At 38.4% G+C, this 18,709-nt stretch overlaps 6 protein-coding genes across 13 annotated transcripts; 3 read left to right on the forward strand and 3 right to left on the reverse strand.

Moving 5' to 3' along the window:
- Positions 1–2,575: 2,575 nt before the first annotated feature.
- Positions 2,576–4,444, reverse strand: LOC124192501 (peptide methionine sulfoxide reductase-like). 2 transcript variants are annotated; one of them, XM_046585857.1, is made up of 7 exons: positions 4,327–4,444; positions 3,731–3,848; positions 3,583–3,658; positions 3,398–3,512; positions 3,176–3,312; positions 2,962–3,094; positions 2,576–2,871 (listed from the first exon to the last, which is right to left on the reverse strand). In XM_046585857.1, the coding sequence occupies exons 4-7, from the start codon at positions 3,440–3,442 to the stop codon at positions 2,773–2,775; spliced, it is 414 nt and encodes a 137-aa protein (XP_046441813.1). In that variant the 5' UTR covers positions 3,443–3,512; positions 3,583–3,658; positions 3,731–3,848; positions 4,327–4,444; the 3' UTR covers positions 2,576–2,772. The 2 variants fall into 2 exon arrangements, with proteins under 2 accessions (XP_046441813.1, XP_046441812.1); XM_046585856.1 differs by having other exon boundaries at positions 3,583–3,848.
- Positions 4,445–4,618: 174 nt separating this feature from the next.
- Positions 4,619–6,501, forward strand: LOC124192507 (reticulocalbin-2-like). Of its 3 annotated transcripts, XR_006873732.1 has the most exons (4): positions 4,633–5,500; positions 5,567–5,681; positions 5,866–5,989; positions 6,081–6,313. XR_006873732.1 is itself a non-coding variant. In XM_046585864.1 (3 exons), exons 1-3 carry the CDS (start codon positions 4,810–4,812, stop codon positions 6,250–6,252), a joined length of 987 nt encoding a protein of 328 aa, XP_046441820.1. In that variant the 5' UTR covers positions 4,619–4,809; the 3' UTR covers positions 6,253–6,501. The 3 variants fall into 3 exon arrangements, 2 of the variants coding, with proteins under 2 accessions (XP_046441820.1, XP_046441821.1); XM_046585864.1 differs by lacking the exon at positions 5,567–5,681 and having other exon boundaries at positions 4,619–5,500; positions 6,081–6,501; XM_046585865.1 differs by lacking the exon at positions 5,866–5,989 and having other exon boundaries at positions 4,620–5,500; positions 6,081–6,501.
- LOC124192504 (autophagy-related protein 13-like) lies at positions 6,492–8,268 on the reverse strand. Its single transcript, XM_046585859.1, has one exon. It carries the CDS (start codon positions 7,920–7,922, stop codon positions 6,561–6,563), a length of 1,362 nt encoding a protein of 453 aa, XP_046441815.1. The 5' UTR covers positions 7,923–8,268; the 3' UTR covers positions 6,492–6,560.
- Positions 8,269–8,436: 168 nt separating this feature from the next.
- On the forward strand, positions 8,437–9,902 carry LOC124192508 (guanylate kinase-like). Of its 3 annotated transcripts, none has more exons than XM_046585867.1 (4): positions 8,437–8,580; positions 8,934–9,222; positions 9,289–9,512; positions 9,586–9,902. In XM_046585867.1, exons 2-4 carry the CDS (start codon positions 8,954–8,956, stop codon positions 9,693–9,695), a joined length of 603 nt encoding a protein of 200 aa, XP_046441823.1. In that variant the 5' UTR covers positions 8,437–8,580; positions 8,934–8,953; the 3' UTR covers positions 9,696–9,902. The 3 variants fall into 3 exon arrangements, with proteins under 3 accessions (XP_046441823.1, XP_046441822.1, XP_046441824.1); XM_046585866.1 differs by having other exon boundaries at positions 8,489–8,631; XM_046585868.1 differs by lacking the exon at positions 8,437–8,580 and adding an exon at positions 8,736–8,865.
- On the reverse strand, positions 9,245–15,695 carry LOC124192503 (aminopeptidase N-like). Of its 3 annotated transcripts, XR_006873731.1 has the most exons (22): positions 14,328–15,695; positions 14,029–14,228; positions 13,795–13,950; positions 13,549–13,716; positions 13,343–13,483; positions 13,137–13,279; positions 12,915–12,955; positions 12,693–12,849; positions 12,542–12,623; positions 12,285–12,465; positions 12,012–12,201; positions 11,669–11,943; positions 11,408–11,607; positions 11,157–11,327; positions 10,947–11,087; positions 10,806–10,887; positions 10,517–10,737; positions 10,276–10,360; positions 10,065–10,195; positions 9,886–9,999; positions 9,734–9,820; positions 9,245–9,669 (listed from the first exon to the last, which is right to left on the reverse strand). XR_006873731.1 is itself a non-coding variant. In XM_046585858.1 (17 exons), the coding sequence occupies exons 1-17, from the start codon at positions 14,778–14,780 to the stop codon at positions 10,546–10,548; spliced, it is 2,973 nt and encodes a 990-aa protein (XP_046441814.1). In that variant the 5' UTR covers positions 14,781–15,695; the 3' UTR covers positions 10,412–10,545. The 3 variants fall into 3 exon arrangements, 1 of the variants encoding a protein (XP_046441814.1); XR_006873730.1 differs by having other exon boundaries at positions 9,657–9,820; XM_046585858.1 differs by lacking the exons at positions 9,245–9,669; positions 9,734–9,820; positions 9,886–9,999; positions 10,065–10,195; positions 10,276–10,360 and having other exon boundaries at positions 10,412–10,737.
- Positions 15,696–16,174: 479 nt separating this feature from the next.
- Positions 16,175–18,203, forward strand: LOC124192505 (tubulin beta chain-like). The gene is made up of 3 exons (XM_046585861.1): positions 16,175–16,355; positions 16,612–16,947; positions 17,018–18,203. Exons 1-3 carry the CDS (start codon positions 16,299–16,301, stop codon positions 17,966–17,968), a joined length of 1,344 nt encoding a protein of 447 aa, XP_046441817.1. The 5' UTR covers positions 16,175–16,298; the 3' UTR covers positions 17,969–18,203.
- Positions 18,204–18,709: the final 506 nt, after the last annotated feature.

An 18,709-nucleotide genomic window follows, 5' to 3' on the forward strand; every position in this document is an offset into this window, starting at 1 on the left:
TAGCTGCTGATAGATTGAACCCCTGGACCAATCGTATAGGCTGGCCAAACAATAAAGAAAACTATAAGGTTAAATCTCTTTCCTTTTGCTTTCTAAGTTCCACCGGCTATACAAAATATTGGGAAGATTCTATACATTCAAAGAGAAAAGCCATATTTTATACCGATGCGGCTGCTTTTGTGTTGCTGCTGGAACCCCCCTTGACGAGTTTGCGCACATTGTACATATGTGTGTGCCTCATGTTGAGCTACTGATTCCCCCTTCCGTGTGTTCAAAACATGTATACATATTAGATAAGTTGCTGGCCGGTTGCTGGACAGAAGATCTAAAAGAAATAACCCCCGGAGAATTTAGAGATGCAGTTGTCTTCTCCGCTGGATGGGTTTGACCCCCTTTTTTTAATTCTATGACATCATCAGGTCCATTGGCACGCTTCTTGTGTCTCTGTCTCTGTGTTTTTAATAGTCCAGTTTCCGTTTATTTGAATGACGCGCCTTTTTCTTTTGGGCGCTCTCTGTGTGTGTGTCTGTTTCCGAGCGTGAAAAGAGGGGCTTTCTTCCCTGCATTTCATGCTGTTTGCGCACACAAAGAAAAGGGAAAACATTCCTCCATCATATAAGGCCGCGGCCGCCGCTGCTCGGGTGACTAAAACAACGTCCAGCACAGCATCAAAATAAATTGCTGCATGTGCTGGGCGTCGGGTGCTGGTGCAGACTGTGCCGTTGGTCAGCGAGGGACAGCCGACGAGAGCCAAAATCAAAAGGAACTTTTGTCTTTTTCGTTTGTTGCGCTGTCGATTCGTCGAAATGTCCGCGCGTCCCGTTTCAAATCCCAGCAATTGGCCGTCTGGTTTTTCTGTCGCTTTCTTCCTTTTCAAGTATTTTTCTAGAGACGCACGTCCCTTGCTGTTGTATGCCGCATAGTGCCGCAGACCAATATTTATACACGCGGCCACTCCTTTGTAGAAAATTTGAATGAAAGAAGAAGAAAAAAAAACGCGTTGCACACAACCTCAGACACAGCACAAATGCAAACCCCGACGACTATAAAAAAAAAAAAACAGAACGGACATTTTTCACTTGATGTCTTATGTTACACATTTAAGTTATGAATGAGCATTAACAAGCGTTCTAAGATTATTATGAAATCCTATGTTTTCTTACAATGGCCCCAAGGGATAAGGGACATAGAAGAAGTTTACAGAGCGTACATGAAGTAACTTAGTTTTTTACTGTAAACTAGTTGATATTCTGGAATACATCCAGCTAAAACTTGAGCACTTGAGCGCTTCGGATTAATTTAGAAATGTTGTGTAGTGCCACATTTATCAACGTGGCTGTAAGTAATGTAACTTGATTAGCACGATCCGATGTAAAGCGGGAGTTCTATTGAATTTAAAAACACAAAATCAACCTACACATAAATGAGAAGCTATAACGAACGGTGAAAGACTCATCAGTCTTTCTAGCTCATTTTAATGGTTGCGTTTCTTTTCAATGCACAAAGAAATTAATCTACGGGAGTCCGTTACTCCTAGGCAACTCAGTTCATTAATCTAAAATATCATTTTACACTCATGTGAATGTAAATAGAAAAACCTTATCTCATCACTAAATATCCCTCTCCTTCCAGTAACACCCGAACTGAAATTTCTTCATCTTTAGATTTTTAACAGTCTGACTAGTGGACATGGACATTACAAATTTTGTTTTTCAATCGATGTGTTACGTATTACTTTTGAATTTTAAATGTGCATTAGCCAGCGTTCTAAATATACCATGAAATCCGATGTTAACTAACAAATACGAAAAGAGTATACATAGGGACTGAAGGTAGTTATGATGGTGATAGTGACACTACTCTATGTTCAAATAAAAAAAACTTACCCAAACCTTATAAAAGCAAATTATTGAATATTGTGCGATAAAATTCCAGGCGTTTACACAAATAACTTTTTTTTGTAAAAGAAAACTATTTCATTCAATAATCTTCTATAAACCCTGACTTTTGGACATGCAGTCCCACAATGCATCGCTCAGTAGCCATAAAAGAGGCGCTACGTTGCGTATCAAGTACAACTTGAATGCTATGGCGTACATCAACATGACTCCAATGTTTACTCTTTTATGGATCTTATTATCAACGCTTTCAGAAACTCTTGGACAACCTGACACTTTCCAAGATGAAATAGAGGAAAGTTGGAGTTGGCTTTCCGGGGGTGTGTCTTTTTTCATCACTGGGTTTCTGATTAATATCATTATGATCCTCCTCCTCTTGGTAGCATGCAGTATTGCCGACAACTTGCAGAAAAGAGAATCGGGACAAATCACAAATAATGCCCTGTAAGAAAACCAAAATTCGCATGACACACCACAGCCCTAAAACTCATCAGTTCTACTTCCTTGCAAAAACTACTATGTATCGTGAGAGAAGAAATAAATTAAAAATTCGATAAACTTAATGTAGGCTAAATAGTTCTGTCAATTTACTGAACCAATGATATCTGAGGATTCCAAACTCAAAAGAAAATGTGTTAAAACTTTTTGGTTTAATATCAAGTTTCAAATAGGCCATAAAGATATCACCATCATTATGTATTTTTCTGTGTTGAAATTTGGTTGAATTCAGAATTGCGAAAATATCAACGAGCAGAAACTTCATAAAAGTTGATTCTGTTCGAATCATACGTATTCCGTCAGAAAATTTCAAGCACAAAATACATTTGGCGTAAAACTACTACTATGGAAAAAGGCATAACATTTTTGTAAAATACTAACAATTAACCCGACTCCCCTTTTGCATGGCCCTTCTGATGTAGTCTGCCATTTTATCATCAAGGTGTAGATTTGGCAATTCGGCTTCGAAATTTGCCTGCGAGAAAAATATATTTATATTTATTAAGTAGTGTTTATTGTTACGTATTACAAGGTAAAATTTAAATGAAGATGTAATGAAATTTACCAAAGTTCCATATCCACCAATATAACCATTCAGACGAGTTGCAATGTTTGAATTATTCAATTCCGGCCCTGGTGAAATATCTAGCGCATTCATGAGCCATGGATGTTGTTGTAACAAATACTTCTGGTGATAACTAAAGAAAAAACCAAATAAAATAAAGCATATAAAACCAAAATTTAATTACAAAAAAATAACTGCACATAGCAAGACTTACTCCTCGGCTTCATAGAAAGTAGAGGCTTTTAAAATTTGCGTTTGAATCGGTCTCGCTATAACCTTTTGTGCCTGTTCCAATGAATCAATAGCTAGCCTTTTTTGCTCTTCGTTGTGGTAAAAGACGGCAGACATGTACTAAATCAAGAATTTTAAAATGATTATTTATCAATAGCATATCAAAGAATAATAAAAAGGACTAAAAAATATATATAATTTCAACCTGCCGCGTACACTTCTGAGTAGAATCATGGTTTTTCCAAAACATATTTAACAAATTTGAGTAATTTGTTTTGGTTGGATCGTATACAACTTCTGTTGTTTCAGTATGGTCTCCCCTTAAAATTTGAATAATTTGCGATACTTTTAATTACCTGGCAAGAGAGTAATTAAATATTGTTCACATACAAGCTCCTGTAAGTTGGATTAGGTTTGGCGCCTCCGCTGAATCCTACGCGAGTACGGATTACACCTGAGGCACAACCTTTTACAACAAAAATAAATAACAATATAGCAAGCATATGTAGGTATTAAGTCATTTAAAGTCCTTGACTACCAAACTGTGCCTCAGGAAACCAAAATCAGGACATTCCAAATGAAGCAGTTTCAGTTGGAACTTGCTTTTCAGAATGTATCTGACTTGCTGGCATTTTACTGGTGGTGATAGGACTGCTCTGCAAATTCAACATAGAATAAGATATCATTAATAAATAGAGTTAAAGTATATATTTTAACTAGCCAAGCAATATATAAAGATTATTCATTTGCTGAACTTGATTTGACAGATTTTTCAGTAGTATTATTCATATTATTGTTCTGTTCAACACAAGTCTGTTCTTGGAGTAAAGAAATTTAATTTAAATCATACACTTTAACATTTAAATTTTTGTATTGGAAAATTAAGTTTCCATGGCAAGCATCAAAGTCCACCAAAAAAGTGTATGCAACCAAAAATGTGTAGGCACCATAAATTTGAAATAAAATTTACTATTTTTTGTTATTATGTAACAACGCAATCGAAGTCGAGAACGTGCTGGACTAAACCAAAACCCATTTAAGAAACTGATGCTAGGTTGAATGAAATACTTTAACCACAATTTAATCCTGTAAAACATATATGCGAATGACGTGACACTAAAGAAATATATTTACCGAAACAAATGTTTTGAACAGTGAACGAAAGCTGATCATGTAAAAAAATTTCGGTTGGATGTTGTGATTTGTGAACTTTGAGCGGACTCTATCGGTCTCTATGCAATTGAAATGAAAATAAAAATGAATGCATGCTTGCCGCCTTGGCGATTCACTATCTTATAAATAAAATGTAAAAAAATTGCGATTACAATAAATAAACGTTGAATTTTGATTTATTTAAAATTATATTTGAATTATTAACGTTGATTATTTTCAATTTAATATAAAGTTAATTTTCGGCAACTGGGCTAGAGCATATTTTTTTTCTCCGGTACGTCTGCAGTGTTTGTGCTCCCGTCAAGCAGTCCATTATTCTTAATCCTTTGCATTACTTATTTTACACGAACTTGGAAAGAGAATATTTGTTAAAGTAACAATTATATTCAAAGCCAAGCGTAAAATACTTTAGAAGAATTAACAGCCATATCTCATCTTTTCAAAATGTATGTGTTTTTATTTTCATTTATAATTTTAACTTCTAGCTTGTGTATACAAGTCAGTGCAAGCCCTCATAGTCACAAACATGGAGCGGAACGAGAAATAGATGGAGCGTATAGTCCTAGGGATCACTCACACTATGAAGGAGAAGATCACAATGTGGAATTTGATCATGAGGCTATACTGGGTAGTACCAAGGAAGCAGAAGAATTTGACCACTTGCCTCCAGAAGAAGCCAAGAAAAGACTGGCTGTACTTTTAACAAAAATGGATACAAATAGTGACAAAGAAATCACCACCACAGAACTGAAGCAATGGATTCTCAGGTCTTTCAAATCACTCTCAGAAGAAGAGTCTCGAGAAAAGATGATGGAAGTTGACTTGGACAAGGATAATCAAGTGACATGGAATGAGTATAAAGCTGAAACTTACGGAGTGGATGATGAAGTTGAAGATGGACTATTCTCTGGAAAAGAACATGCTGAAGAAAAGGCACTGATGAAAAATGATAAAGAACTCTTTCAAACAGCTGATGTAAATAAAGATGGAACCCTCAGTGCTGAAGAATTTTTGGCTTTTACTCACCCAGAAGAAGCACCTCACATGCTTGAAGTCATTCTAAGACAAACACTTGAAGAAAAAGATGTCAACAAGGATGGCTTTATAGACTTTCAAGAGTACATTGGTGATCGAGGTAATCAATTCTTAAATACTGCTTGCATGCATTTACCTTTAAATTCACCTTGAAAGTAAATCTTAGATTCAGATGTCGAAGTAGCGAAGCAAAAAGAGATGTTTGACACTGAGTTCGACACTAATGGGGACGGCAGTTTAGACTCCATTGAGTTTAAACGATGGGTTGCCCCCAGTAACGAGTAAGTTATGCTGCTTTATCTTGCGACAATGCAAATGAAAGGCCAAGACTGAATATGCGACTTACATCTTGCCCGTCCTTTTAATGTTGTTGCACCTATTAGACTCTCTGTTAGCTTTTTTCTGTAGTGAAAACATTCGAAATTTTCTTCTAAATTATGAATTCTTTCTTTAAAATTGTCCCAGGGCAATCAAAAGACAAGGCGTGGTTAATAGCCGAGAAGGAAAAGTTTGACCACGAGCTGGACTCTGACGCGGATGGGCGTTTGGGTGCTAGGGAAATCATCGGTTGGGTCTTACCGAGTACAGAGTAAGCCTTATTACTTCAGTCTCGGCCTTTCGTTTTATGATTATTGCAACGGATTTTTAATTGATTATTTAAAATTACCTTGAATTTCTAGAGAGATAGCAGCAGAAGAGGTTGATCACCTTTTTGCGTCAGCCGACGATGATCACGACGGTTTGTTATCCTTCGAAGAAATTCTCGAACACCACGATGTTTTCGTCGGTTCAGAAGCGACCGATTACGGAGACCATCTGAATAACATCCATCGTTTCCAAGATGAGCTATAATAAAAGAACAACATGAAAATGCGTTTTAAGCTATCAATAAAACGCTATTTTGCAATGGTAATTTATCATTTTCGTTCTCCACTGAGTAAACTGGAGTTCATCCTAGGTCATTAAAAACCATGGAAATTACCCGGTTTCCTTTGAAGATACCGCTACGATGTATGTGTTTAAAAGTGCAAAATTAGTCTAGTGTTTTGTGTAATTTGCTTAATGCCTTTTGTCTCGTAATAAATAGAAAATTTTGAGAGAGTTCCAGCTTTGTATTTCTTAGCCATAAATGAATGTACACATTTTGTACAGATGTTGATTCATTGTTTGCCGCCTTCGTCAGCCCCAATGCCCAATGACTGGACCAGATCGTCATAGCCTTCGAGGTCCTTTTCGAATTGTTCAAGTTGAGAGCCGATTTCAAGCGTCGCCATACCACTTGGACGATTAAAAGACTGCAATGAGACGGGAGCCGATTGGCATTCACGAAAGAAGGCACCAACGTCATGGGATGAGTCGCCCTCGGCGAACGGTGTCTTCAGCGACTCGACCATTACGAATTCGTCACTGTTGCTGACGGGGCCCAAGGAAGTGGTTAACTGAGTAGAGTCATCCGTTATTTCAACATCTTTTTGAATTGCAGCATTCGAACCACCAGCAGATGCACGTTCCTGCTCCTTCTTCACATCTTTTAAGCTCTGGATTTTCATGAACGTCGGTAATGGCAATTCTGGTAGCATGAATTCAGACGACAGGTTACGTCGAGCAGAGGAAGGATCAGCAAATGCACCAAACTTGGGTCCATCGTCGAAAGAAAATCGGTTCTGTTGCAGTACGTTCTGGTAATCTGGCGCTTTATTGCCAGGTGGAGAGTTCACAAATAGTCTACATGCTTCTTGGCTGTCATCCGATGCTACCGGCTCGCTTCCACTTCCACTGCTGTCTCCTCCTTTATCCCTTCTGCGATCTGCTGCTCGGCAAAACCGTGGACTATATTGATCAGTTGTTAAATGGTCGAAGTGGTCACTTTTCACCAACATTGCTCCGTCTTTGGGAGACAGGGCTAATTGAGTACGATAGCTCAACAAAACACTGTACAAGCCAATGGGTGTGTCCACTTGACCTATCGTGCAATTTTTTGTTGATGTTCCCAATCCATGAGGTTCACCACAAAATACGCGATAACATAGTACGAAACTGTCGGCTCCTTGACGACCTGATAATTTGTACGCAGGAGTGATCCTGCTGACAGATATAATGGACTTCAAAAGCAATGACATTCTACTGTAAACAGTATAAGAAAGACGATTAAATGGTTCTGAAGTCTCATTGACTGAGAGGCACCAATTTTCCAGGATCAATGAATCACCTTCCACAGTTTTTAAAGATATTTCCACACATAAAGGTGGACTTCCAATAGCGAGAAGCTGTCCTTTCAATGCTTTTTTTGTTTCTACAACCACTTCAGGGATATCTTCAATTCCGAGATTAAACCAGTCTGATGGAGATGCATTTGCTTTGCAAGGAGTGCAGACCTTTTCCCCAAGTCTTGATTGTACAATAACTTGTACCATTTTTTGGCTCAGGAATTTAACATATTTTTCTATTTCTTTTTGTTCTTGAATTGTCAATCCAACACTTGTTATCCCAGAACTTTGGTAACTCATGGCAGCAGTAGCCATTACTGAAACTTTAATTGATAAATGAAAATGTATAAAAATGTCTTAAATTATGAAGCAATCTTCAGTTGATCTTCCTTTTTATGTTTTTTTTTTTTTTCAAGGGTTTTCCAAAAGAAAGCGAAAGCTTACGTTTGAGTTCGGAATCTTTCGATAAAGTACACACATTTTACTGTTTGCAAAATGTATATCAAGCACGAGAAGAACTGTCAGCTTTCCTTCTGATAATGTTGATACGCCAACAAATTCACAACTGATAACTTTTTGATGATTATGTTAAACCTTGAATAAAAAAATTAACGAACACGACAACACGAAAACACGTACACGGAAGAGAATTTGCGTTGCCAAATCGGTTTGAAAGCGAAGATTGCTGAACAAGTAAAACATAATCTGATCGCTTCAAATACACAAATTTATTCGATTAATGTAAACAATTTTCAATGATTTTATTTTGTTTTCGCTTATAATTCAAAATCTAAAAAGAAAAAATCTAGCCCGTTGCCGCCAAATCTGCCACGTGGAAACTTTGACATTTCGAAGGCATTGTTGTGTCTTCGACAAGTTCATTTTCGTTATTTAATGTAGTATTTTGTAGAAATTTGAGTTATATATTACAGTTCAAACACTTCATTCTTTATTTATTTGTCGTAACGAATAGGTAAACAAACAGTATCATTTATAATTGCGCCTTCTTCCTACAAGATGTTAGGTACAAAATTGGTTGGGAGCTCTTTCTTTTTTGTTTGCCTGCCTTCTCAAATTCTAATCAAATTCCTCGAGGCTCGTGTGACAAACCAATCCTCTTCCGTTTCTTGTTCGCCTTTTAAAACCTTGCATGTCGTGGTCTCGATAACATATAGCTAGATTTGCTCTAATTCATATAGACAGAATCAATACATCCTCAATAAAGAGTGTATCCTCTTTTGTTGCTTAGCAACTTCCTGTAATCCCCAACACAAATCTTCCTATAAATGGGATGCTGTAATATATAAACATGTCTTTTTTTTTCAGAATTCATTCGCAAGTTAGCCATGGCTCCTGCTGTTTCTCCTTTGGGTCCACGTCCACTAGTCTTTTGTGGTCCATCTGGCTCAGGGAAATCTACTCTTATCAAACAAATTATGAGTGATTTCAAAGGTGTTTTTGGATTTTCTGTATCTCATACCACAAGGTCTCCAAGACCAGGTGAAGTTGATGGGAAAGACTATCATTATGTATCAAGAGAAGCTATGGAAAAGGGAATATCTAATGGAGAATTTATTGAATCAGCTACTTTCTCTGATAACATGTATGGTACCAGGTAATATAAAAATATTATTTGATTTTAAGATGTGTTATTATTTTATTAATACTTTTTTGTATTTAGTAAAAAGGCAGTGGAAGATGTTCAGCGCAGCAATAAAATATGCATTTTGGATATTGATACTCAAGGGGTGAAACTTATAAAGGAGACATCTCTTAATCCAATTTTCATTTTTATGAAACCCCCTTCAATGGAGGTCTTGGAACAAAGACTTAGGGGAAGAAATACTGAGAGTGAAGAGAGTCTTCAGAAAAGACTCCTAACAGCCAAAGCTGAGATGGAATATGGTATACTTCAATACATGTTACAATTTTTTATAATCTATTCACCATTTAATGAGAGTGATTCTTTGTTCTTCAGGCAGTGAACCCCAGAATTTTGACATTGTAATTGAGAATGACCAGCTTGACAAGGCCTACCAAGATTTGAAAGAATTTTTGATGCCTTTTATTAAAGAAGTTAAGAATTAGGAAAATTTGCAAAGAAATAATAAAAACTTAGGTGCCACTTTTTGGTAGCTGATATCTTATCTTCTCTTAAGCATTTCATCCAATGTTTTTTGTCTCCTCTTCACTCTGATTTTTTCTAACATTGTCTGAAAAAATTTCAAAAATTTCAAATAACTTATTATTTTAAAAATTGATTCCAAGAATACACTACCTGGTGAGCTCCTGCAATGTGTTCTCTATAAATAGCTCGCTTATTTTCCATCAATGATTTCAGTTTAGCCATCTTCCCATATTTTTTCAGGTAGGCGTAATAACTCAAAATAAGCTAGTCAACATTAAACAGTTAATTAGGCATATTCTTAAAATAACTGACAGGAAATTAATTATTACAAACATAATGGTGCTACTTCCTATTTTCAGCTTTCTCCTTGTTGACAACTTTTCAAGAACCCTTCGTTTCAGGTTATATAACGAAACTGTTCTCCTTGTCTCGATCTGCATGTTGGTGGGTTCGCAATACACTATTAATTACAAAGAATTAGCATTAGAATTACGTAAATAGTACGTAAAAGGTAAAAGCGTAAAAGTAAAGCTTATTTACAGTGCTTTCGGAGAAAAACAACCGCCAAAGAATAAAAGCAACAACAGTCTCTCAAGTCTGAACAGTCTCAGACTGACAGTGCCATCTAGAGATTAAATCGGAGAAAAAACTAATTATTTCAAATTATTTATACACCTTTTCTGTGTTTTCGGTTTATTTTTACTAATAAGAAAGATAATATAAAAAATATAATGGTATGGATAATTTTATCAACTAAATATTTAGCAGTTCTTTTTTTTACTAATGAGGATCAAATAATTTCCAAAAACACTACGGCAGTCGACTTGACTTGGGAATGAAATTAGAAAGGTCTTCAGCCGTTTGAGATAACCACAGAACAATATTTTCTTTGTAACGATCCATCCAAAAAATGTTTGCTTCAGTTCGTTCTATCAGTTGGTCAAAAGTGCGTAAAATGGGTCCAGTGTGTCCTTGTAACTTCCCATCAAGAAAATCTTTCATCTTTGAAACAAAACCCTTAATAAGTCTGATGATATAAGTAAAAGTAAATGATTGATTGCATAATATACTTGATCGAGCTCAGCCTGAGTGTTAAACGATTCGATTGCGATGCCGAATAAAGCTTCAAAAGTGGGCATTCCTGAACGAAGGCTGTAATACGGATAGCATAGAACTTAACGGAGATTAACAATGCACCGCAAACAAATTACCTTAACTTGAGAATTTTATCCCAATGAATTTTGAAAAAATCAAATGCAAGATAACGGCCAAGTGGATTACGAACCAAATAGATTAACATATGGATAGAGTCCATTTTGGTTAATGGCCCTTGTATGACCCAGTCAATCATTCTGATGAATTAAAACAGAAACGCATTTAGCCTGAAGGAAATATTTCTGATATTAATTTTGAAAAAAAACCTTTTCAAAATCCAAGCTTGATTAGTGCAACTCATTGCCTCTAGCATGTCGTCTTTTTCGGTAGCGGAGTTTGAAGTGTTGAATTTGGAATACGCAAACTCCCATTCCTTTTTACCACCATGTTCCACAGCCGTACAGCTCACGATAGATTTCAAATGAGTTGGGATGATACTTTTCTCCACCAAACGACGTTACATTAATAAAAACAAAGTCAGATTTACGATTAGAAACTTGTTTATAGTGATGCATACTGCTGGTCGGGGTGATCCATCCAATTGGAGTAGAGCTTTGTTGCTCTCTGTATGCAGCCACAATGCTGGAAATGGCAAGCTAATCGCCAAGCGATGGTTTGCGTGTTGGCACGAATCGGATTGTCACGAAGAGTTCTCTGGTCATCATGCGACTCACCAACGTGATGGAAGAATCCATCGACCATTCGGATGACATAATCCTACAGTACCAATCTCAAATTAATCAACTGAAACACATAATTTCCATTTGCTCCAACCAACTTGAAAGATTCCGTAGATTTTCGTGCGGCACAACATTGAGTCGAGAAATTTTATTCCGGAAGCGGCTGACCTCCACGGAATGTACTCAACCTCTCTCTGCAGGTAGTGTGTTAAATTTAAAGTAATGGAATAATCTAGAAGACCTGTTCTAGCCAGATTAAAGGCATCGTCAATCAACTGGGCCCGGTTAATCACAGAAATCTCACGCGGATCTTCCGTCAGCTGCTGAATAATCAGATGCCAATTGTGTTGGTCATAATTAACACGATAATAACCTGAGAAAACGCAGAAAATATCCTAATCAGAGCTAAAAGTATACTTGACTTAATAGTAATATACTGACCAACTTGATCGATATTGAAGATGACCCACTGAATTTTGGTTGCCTCAAGTGAAATGTTTACTTGATCCGAGTGTTCCGGAATCCATCCACATTGGACAATATCAGGGTGGGCTTTTGATGAGTAAGACAAAGGGATCCACCACCGGTATGTTGTGTTTAACTCTTGTCGTGAATTCATTAGAAAGCGTTCCTTGATTTATTTAATTTCAATTACTTTTAGTATATTACAGCTAGACTCAATTTGAATATATGAAAAATTTTTGGATCAGAAACCTGTTGAGCTGTAATAACCGAAGACGTGTAATTCCTTATTACGTTGACAACGGGATAACCCATTTTGAGTGTCCAAGAATCCATGATTGTTTTTATATCTGTTGGCAATTGAACCGAATCTAATTCAGCTTGATAGGTTAGCGCCGCCCATAAATCGTCTTGCACAGCGTTACCATACATTCTTAGGGGAAATAAAAACATATTTAGATTAGCTTCCACTTCTCACTTAACGCTTAGACATATTTGTCCAATTATACCGAGATTTTAAATAATATGAGAGACCACGCTGGAAAGTTCCATGGCCCAAAAACTCGGCCAACATTCGGACTATTGATGCGCCTGTGAAAGAAAGTTCAAACTACTCGATTATACGCCGAAGAAAAAGTTAACTAACATTTATTGCATTACCTTTATTATACGAAATCCTGTCAAAAATTTTATTTATTTCGTCCGGATGATGAACGGGCTGATTGATTGGGTGTGATGTGATTAATCCATCAACGCCCATGACAGACTGAATCTCATTAATGACGAACTGTTGACACAGCCGATAGTTTGGTTCGAACTTGAAACAAGATTCGTTTTATTACGCTTTTGAAATACGGAAGATAAATGGATAACGGAAAGTACGTGATTAGCTCCAATGTAAGACATGTAAGATGCAAATCCCTCTAAGAAAATTGAATGAATAATTTAATCCACCTTATTAAATCACAAATAATTAAGAGATTCTGCATTGTAATCCCAACAGTGACACAGGCTCTTTAACTGATTTTGTGAAATTTTTCATCTTCTTTTTAATTTCTTGGATAATTACTGTAAAAGATAAGATTAAACGTTTTACGATTTTACCATTCAACCATAAATCGTTCCACCACTGCATGGTTACTAAGTTGCCGAACCATTGGTGCGCTTGCTCGTGAGCAATCACTTGGGCTATAATTTCACGATGTGAATCTGACGACATGTCGGGATCGTACAGCAATTGCTGTTCTCTATTGGTAATATCTGTTATTAAAGACAAACAAACTAACGAATTCGGAAGTATATGTCTGTACCCATATGTGATTAACCCCCAGTTTTCCATCGCTCCATGGAAACTTGGCAGAGCAATCATATCTTGTTTAGGCAGTGGGTAGTCGATGCCAAAGTATTCTTGAAAAAACTGCAACATTTTGGGGCCCATCTCCAGAGCATACCTATAGTACAATCGACTTTGCGGTCAATACCATTTTGGCAACTCAATTTGAAAAAGTTCTCATACTTTGTTTGATTTATGGCAGAATGTCTAGCCCAAACACGGAAAGTAATATTGTTGTGACTTGCGTTGGATTCAACATAAGAGTAATCAGCGATAATCATTGCAACCAAGTAACTTGACATGGGTACAGATCTCTCAAAATAATCCCATTCATAATCTGATACTCCTTCACTAGTAAAATGTGGCTATTAAATTATTTGTCTCTGAACAAGTATGGGTAACAAAATATATAGCGGTGACTATACTTACATGGGGGTCGTTTTTATTTTTGGCATGTTTGACAAGGAAATCATGTCCCGTTTTCGGCCTAAAGTGATGCTGAATTCCGCCTTGAAACTTGGTTCGTCGAAACAAGGGAAAACTCTGCGTGCATCTACCGGCTCCATTTGAGTCATAGCAATGTACCTTCATTCAATATAAAAAGAAGCGCAAAAAAGTCAAAATAAATTGTTTCTATTCGGAAAGATACTTAATCCTATTTACTTTTTCTGGCCGTATTCTGTATAGGAAGCGCGATAGAATCCGTGTTGGTTTTCGTTCAATATGCTCGTGAAATTCATCGAAATATTGTAGCGATTTCCTTCTTCAAGTAAATGAATCGATTTTAAATGAATGATGAAAAACTGCCGCTCAATATTTTCCTCGAACTCATCGACCTCTATGATTTCAGCGTTATTGACGATCTAAAAGAAAGACCAAAAGAAGTTTAGTAAATAATTTTGTTTATTAAAAAGAAATACGTTGCGCAAACACGAGTTGATAGCGAGCGCAAGATTAATTACTTTGACAGACACGCGGTCTATCTCAATGTCAGTGCTGTGTAGGACGATCTTGTTGGTGTTTTCAACGCACTCGATCAAAATGTGAATGAACCCGTTGATAGTAAAATTACTCTCGTCCATCCAAGGTAGCAGGCGGATGTCGTAGTGTAGCGGCCGCAGATTTTTTGGAAGACGGACATCCACCACCACCACGGGATTGGCTTTTAGAGAAGGAGGATTTTCTGTAGATGGCTCCAGCACCACAGAAGTGTCGTTGTCGTAATGGTGACACTTGACCCCGAAATAGTGCACAGCAAGTGCCACAGCAATGAGAGCAGCGGATACAATCAGCAGGTGAAGCACGATCACACGTCTGCTAATGAATAAGCCTTTTCGTCCACTAGTACCGGGTAAAACAACATTGGCACTTTCCATGACCGCAGTATGATCCAATTCTCCCGTTGATTCCAACATTCTGTCTCACGCTTGCTTTCCCACAAGACTGCCAAGGATCTATAACTAGACCCGCGCTCGAGCAGAGGCAACTGAAGGCAGAGTGATCACGAGCGCTCAAGTTCTCTCTCTTATCATTTCTCTTTGACTATAGCTTCCTCTTCTGAAAACTTTACTTTGAACTATTTTTGAATTTTTTTTTTCTCCCGCTTCTTGAAGGAGCATCACGAGAATTTTTTTTTTCTTTTTCATCTTGTTGAAAATTGATTTTCGGCGTCAGTGAAAGAATCGTTATAGATTCACCAAGTGACGAGCTTTCAAATCCTTATCAATCGAATTTTACCAAGAAAAGCCTCTTCTTGACGAGTGGGAGTGCCAGCAGCAGCAGCCTGTTCTGATGTTCCCCAGACATTCCCTGTTGATTGCTTATCCCAAAGTTGCGAGCCTCCGTTTTCTCATTTACAACTTCCTTTCAAACTTAACAAAAAGAAAGAAAAAAAAAGGAAAAAAATCTGATACGTTATGGATAAAGGCTATGCATTTTTTTTAAGACCGGTCGACCGCGTTCGGTTCATCATGGATGGCAAATTTGATATTCCCACCGTTAGATGGTATGTCAAGAAAGAGGTTTTGCGCAGGTTTGAATTACCTAACCTTGAAAAATGATTCCATCTGTATATTATTGCACAATCTTCCGGCAGCTCGATAAAAAATAAAAATGTGGCGTTTTATTACCGTCTTTTGCATGATGATTTTATCGTATGGACATTTTTCATTGATGATCGATAGTATGACCGTATCGTACTGGGTGGTGCTGCATTTTTAAAAGGAGGAGTAACGAGAGAGGGAATTAACGGGTTTTGTTTGAAAGACAACACTTTCTCAAAAAGTTTTACCACGATGGCGTGACTAGCGGATCTATGGCTATGTGTCATAGCATGTTTTTCTATTACAATAGCCGCATTGCGCTCGGTTGACTTGTTGTCGTCATCGAATGGCCGTCTGATCTTCACAATATGGAAATTCTTAATTTAAAATCGAAAGTTCCCGTTGGATGCAACTAATAATTACGTTTCTTTGGTTTTATTGGTTGGATAACATTGTATAGAATTGGATTAAGGAATACTTTAAGAGCGATTTGAAAAAAGATACACTTTTGTTACATCAATTCTTCTATCGATACATGTTACATTGGTATCGATATGCAGGAGAGACGATAATCACGCTGCTTTGCGTGAAATTGGGCTTTAAATAACAAATTTAATGTAATAAAGTTTAAAAAATTTATATTTTCATGTTTAATACCAAGATTGTTGAGTAATAACGAATTTTAGAAAAAGGTGTATAAGTTACAATGTGGCGAGTTTGCCAGATTTCGTTCATATTGTAGGCTCGCCAGCTAGCCATAGCAAGTCTACGGCCGATAAGGGATATATACCACCCCCATCTAATACGATTCACGAAATTGCCCAAAGACGTTGGAAGAAGAACGTGCTGTGAACTACAATCCCATCCCACTTTACTTTAAAACTACCCAAAATGCGTGAAATCGTCCACATCCAAGTCGGCCAGTGCGGAAATCAAATCGGTGCCAAGGTAAGATTATAACTGTCAATTATTCTGTCGGCCTTTTTGTACGATTTCTTGCCAAATGACAGCTGTCAACCGGCAACCCTCTGGTCTCAGCAGAGCCTGTCCTTGGGGGGCCCCATGCTGTCATTCCGGGGCTAGACACGCCCAAGTTGCTCTATTTAAATCGCAGTACATTTGTGTAGTTAAATTGTTTCACTGATTGTCTGTTGCAACTGTACATCTTTTTTTTAAATGTCATTAATTACTATGTAATTTTCAGTTCTGGGAAATTATCTCTGATGAACATGGAATCCAACCCAATGGTGTATACCAAGGCGAGTCTGAACTGCAGCTGGAGAGGATTGATGTATACTACAATGAGGCCAGTGGTGGGAAATATGTTCCCAGGGCAGTTCTTGTCGATTTGGAGCCTGGCACTATGGACTCTGTTCGTTCCAGTCCCTATGGTCAAATCTTCAGGCCAGACAACTTTGTCTTTGGTCAGTCCGGTGCTGGAAACAACTGGGCCAAGGGTCACTACACGGAAGGAGCTGAATTGGTTGACTCTGTACTTGATGTTGTCAGGAAAGAAGCTGAAGGGTGTGACTGCCTACAGGTATGCATTACATCATGTTGAGTCATCACTGAGCTGTTTTCTTAATTTTCGTGATTGTATTTCATTGCAGGGATTCCAACTGACCCACTCCTTGGGAGGTGGAACCGGCTCTGGCATGGGAACCCTCTTGATCTCGAAAATTCGTGAAGAATACCCCGACCGTATCATGAACACCTTCTCCGTAGTTCCGTCGCCTAAGGTTTCCGATACGGTTGTTGAGCCTTACAACGCAACTCTATCTGTCCACCAGCTCGTTGAGAACACGGACGAGACCTACTGCATCGACAACGAGGCCCTGTACGATATTTGTTTCCGCACTCTCAAGCTGACCACGCCCACTTATGGCGATCTCAACCATCTCGTCTCGCTGACCATGTCGGGCGTGACAACTTGCCTTCGCTTCCCAGGCCAGCTCAATGCCGATCTCCGAAAATTGGCCGTCAATATGGTTCCATTCCCTCGTCTTCACTTTTTCATGCCCGGATTCGCCCCACTGACCAGCCGTGGCTCGCAACAATACCGCGCCCTTACCGTTCCAGAACTCACTCAGCAAATGTTTGATGCCAAAAACATGATGGCCGCTTGCGATCCGCGTCACGGACGTTACCTGACCGTGGCGTCCATCTTCCGTGGTCGCATGTCCATGAAGGAAGTCGACGAGCAGATGCTGAATATCCAGAACAAGAACTCGTCCTACTTTGTCGAATGGATCCCCAACAACGTCAAGACAGCCGTCTGCGATATTCCTCCACGTGGTCTGAAGATGGCAGCCACTTTCATTGGCAACTCGACCGCCATCCAAGAGCTCTTTAAGCGAATCTCCGAACAATTCTCTGCCATGTTCCGTCGTAAGGCTTTCCTCCATTGGTACACTGGCGAAGGCATGGACGAAATGGAATTCACCGAAGCCGAATCCAACATGAACGATCTCGTCTCCGAATATCAACAATACCAAGAAGCCACCGCCGACGACGAGGCGGACTTTGAGGAGGATCCCGATGCCGAAGCCGACAACGCGTAGATATTTAATGGAGGCCAATTTGTTAACTATTACTTTTTCGTCACCCTGTTTCTTCAAACTTCCCTTTATTTATTTTCCAAACTCAAAGCTATCGATCTGCTCTTAAAGAACTACCACTCCTTTATTATATACAAATCCGATATTCCTATTAATACTAAGTCCTTTCGCTTTGTTTGTGCATGCTAGTAAGGCCTGCTCTCTTGCTTTCAGACAATACAATTGCAGCAAATACCAACAAGTTTTGCAAATTTCCCTTTTTTCCATTGAGTTTCGTGCACGCGCAGCACACGGGAAGTTTGGAAAATACCACGCCCGACTGATGTTGGTGTAGAGCGCTGGGGGTACACTAGGTTTCTAAATAGTGGCTGTCGGACTGGAACGGCATTCTCCGTTCGCCATTTCCTGTCGAAGCCCTTGAGCATCTTTGGCTTTTCCCACTTGTTTGTAGCAATATTTTCACCGGACGACCAACACATTGTCTACTTTTAATGACCGAGTGAATAGAGTGTATATACAGGGTATTGCAGGTGCGGTTGTATATGAAACGAACAGGTGACCAATCATTATAACACAACAGCTAGGGTTGATGTTCATCAGGATGTGTGTACTCCACCTGTGTGTAACATCAAACATCTCTTGTGTTCAGTGTGAAACTACGCGTATCTGATCATTATTTTAGAATTAATTCGTGCCCTGATGTTTAAAAAACCCCGGCGAGACGGAGGGTGGAGGATCAACTTC

This window comes from Daphnia pulex, chromosome 4, assembly GCF_021134715.1.
Source record: "Daphnia pulex isolate KAP4 chromosome 4, ASM2113471v1".
Taxonomy (NCBI): Eukaryota; Metazoa; Arthropoda; class Branchiopoda; order Diplostraca; family Daphniidae; genus Daphnia; species Daphnia pulex.

Excerpts from the sequence above, each read along its gene's own strand:
- LOC124192505 (XM_046585861.1), top strand. The coding sequence starts at position 16,299 with ATGCGTGAAATCGTCCACATCCAAGTCGGCCAGTGCGGAAATCAAATC. Across the intron at positions 16,356-16,611 it reads GAAATCAAATCGGTGCCAAG|TTCTGGGAAATTATCTCTGA; the intron begins GTAAGATTATAA and ends TGTAATTTTCAG. Across the intron at positions 16,948-17,017 it reads AAGGGTGTGACTGCCTACAG|GGATTCCAACTGACCCACTC; the intron begins GTATGCATTACA and ends ATTTCATTGCAG.
- LOC124192508 (XM_046585866.1), top strand. Across the intron at positions 9,223-9,288 it reads GATAACATGTATGGTACCAG|TAAAAAGGCAGTGGAAGATG; the intron begins GTAATATAAAAA and ends TTTTGTATTTAG. Across the intron at positions 9,513-9,585 it reads CAAAGCTGAGATGGAATATG|GCAGTGAACCCCAGAATTTT; the intron begins GTATACTTCAAT and ends TTTGTTCTTCAG.
- LOC124192503 (XM_046585858.1), bottom strand. The coding sequence starts at position 14,780 with ATGTTGGAATCAACGGGAGAATTGGATCATACTGCGGTCATGGAAAGT. Across the intron at positions 12,956-13,136 it reads GAACGATTTATGGTTGAATG|AGGGATTTGCATCTTACATG; the intron begins GTAAAATCGTAA and ends CAATTTTCTTAG. Across the intron at positions 10,738-10,805 it reads CTCAGGCTGAGCTCGATCAA|ATGAAAGATTTTCTTGATGG; the intron begins GTATATTATGCA and ends TTTGTTTCAAAG.
- LOC124192507 (XM_046585864.1), top strand. The coding sequence starts at position 4,810 with ATGTATGTGTTTTTATTTTCATTTATAATTTTAACTTCTAGCTTGTGT. Across the intron at positions 5,501-5,865 it reads AGAGTACATTGGTGATCGAG|GGCAATCAAAAGACAAGGCG; the intron begins GTAATCAATTCT and ends AAATTGTCCCAG. Across the intron at positions 5,990-6,080 it reads TGGGTCTTACCGAGTACAGA|AGAGATAGCAGCAGAAGAGG; the intron begins GTAAGCCTTATT and ends TTGAATTTCTAG.
- LOC124192504 (XM_046585859.1), bottom strand. The coding sequence starts at position 7,922 with ATGGCTACTGCTGCCATGAGTTACCAAAGTTCTGGGATAACAAGTGTT.
- LOC124192501 (XM_046585856.1), bottom strand. The coding sequence starts at position 3,695 with ATGCTTGCTATATTGTTATTTATTTTTGTTGTAAAAGGTTGTGCCTCA. Across the intron at positions 3,313-3,397 it reads CTCAGAAGTGTACGCGGCAG|TACATGTCTGCCGTCTTTTA; the intron begins GTTGAAATTATA and ends TTCTTGATTTAG. Across the intron at positions 3,095-3,175 it reads ACTTTCTATGAAGCCGAGGA|TTATCACCAGAAGTATTTGT; the intron begins GTAAGTCTTGCT and ends TTTTTTCTTTAG.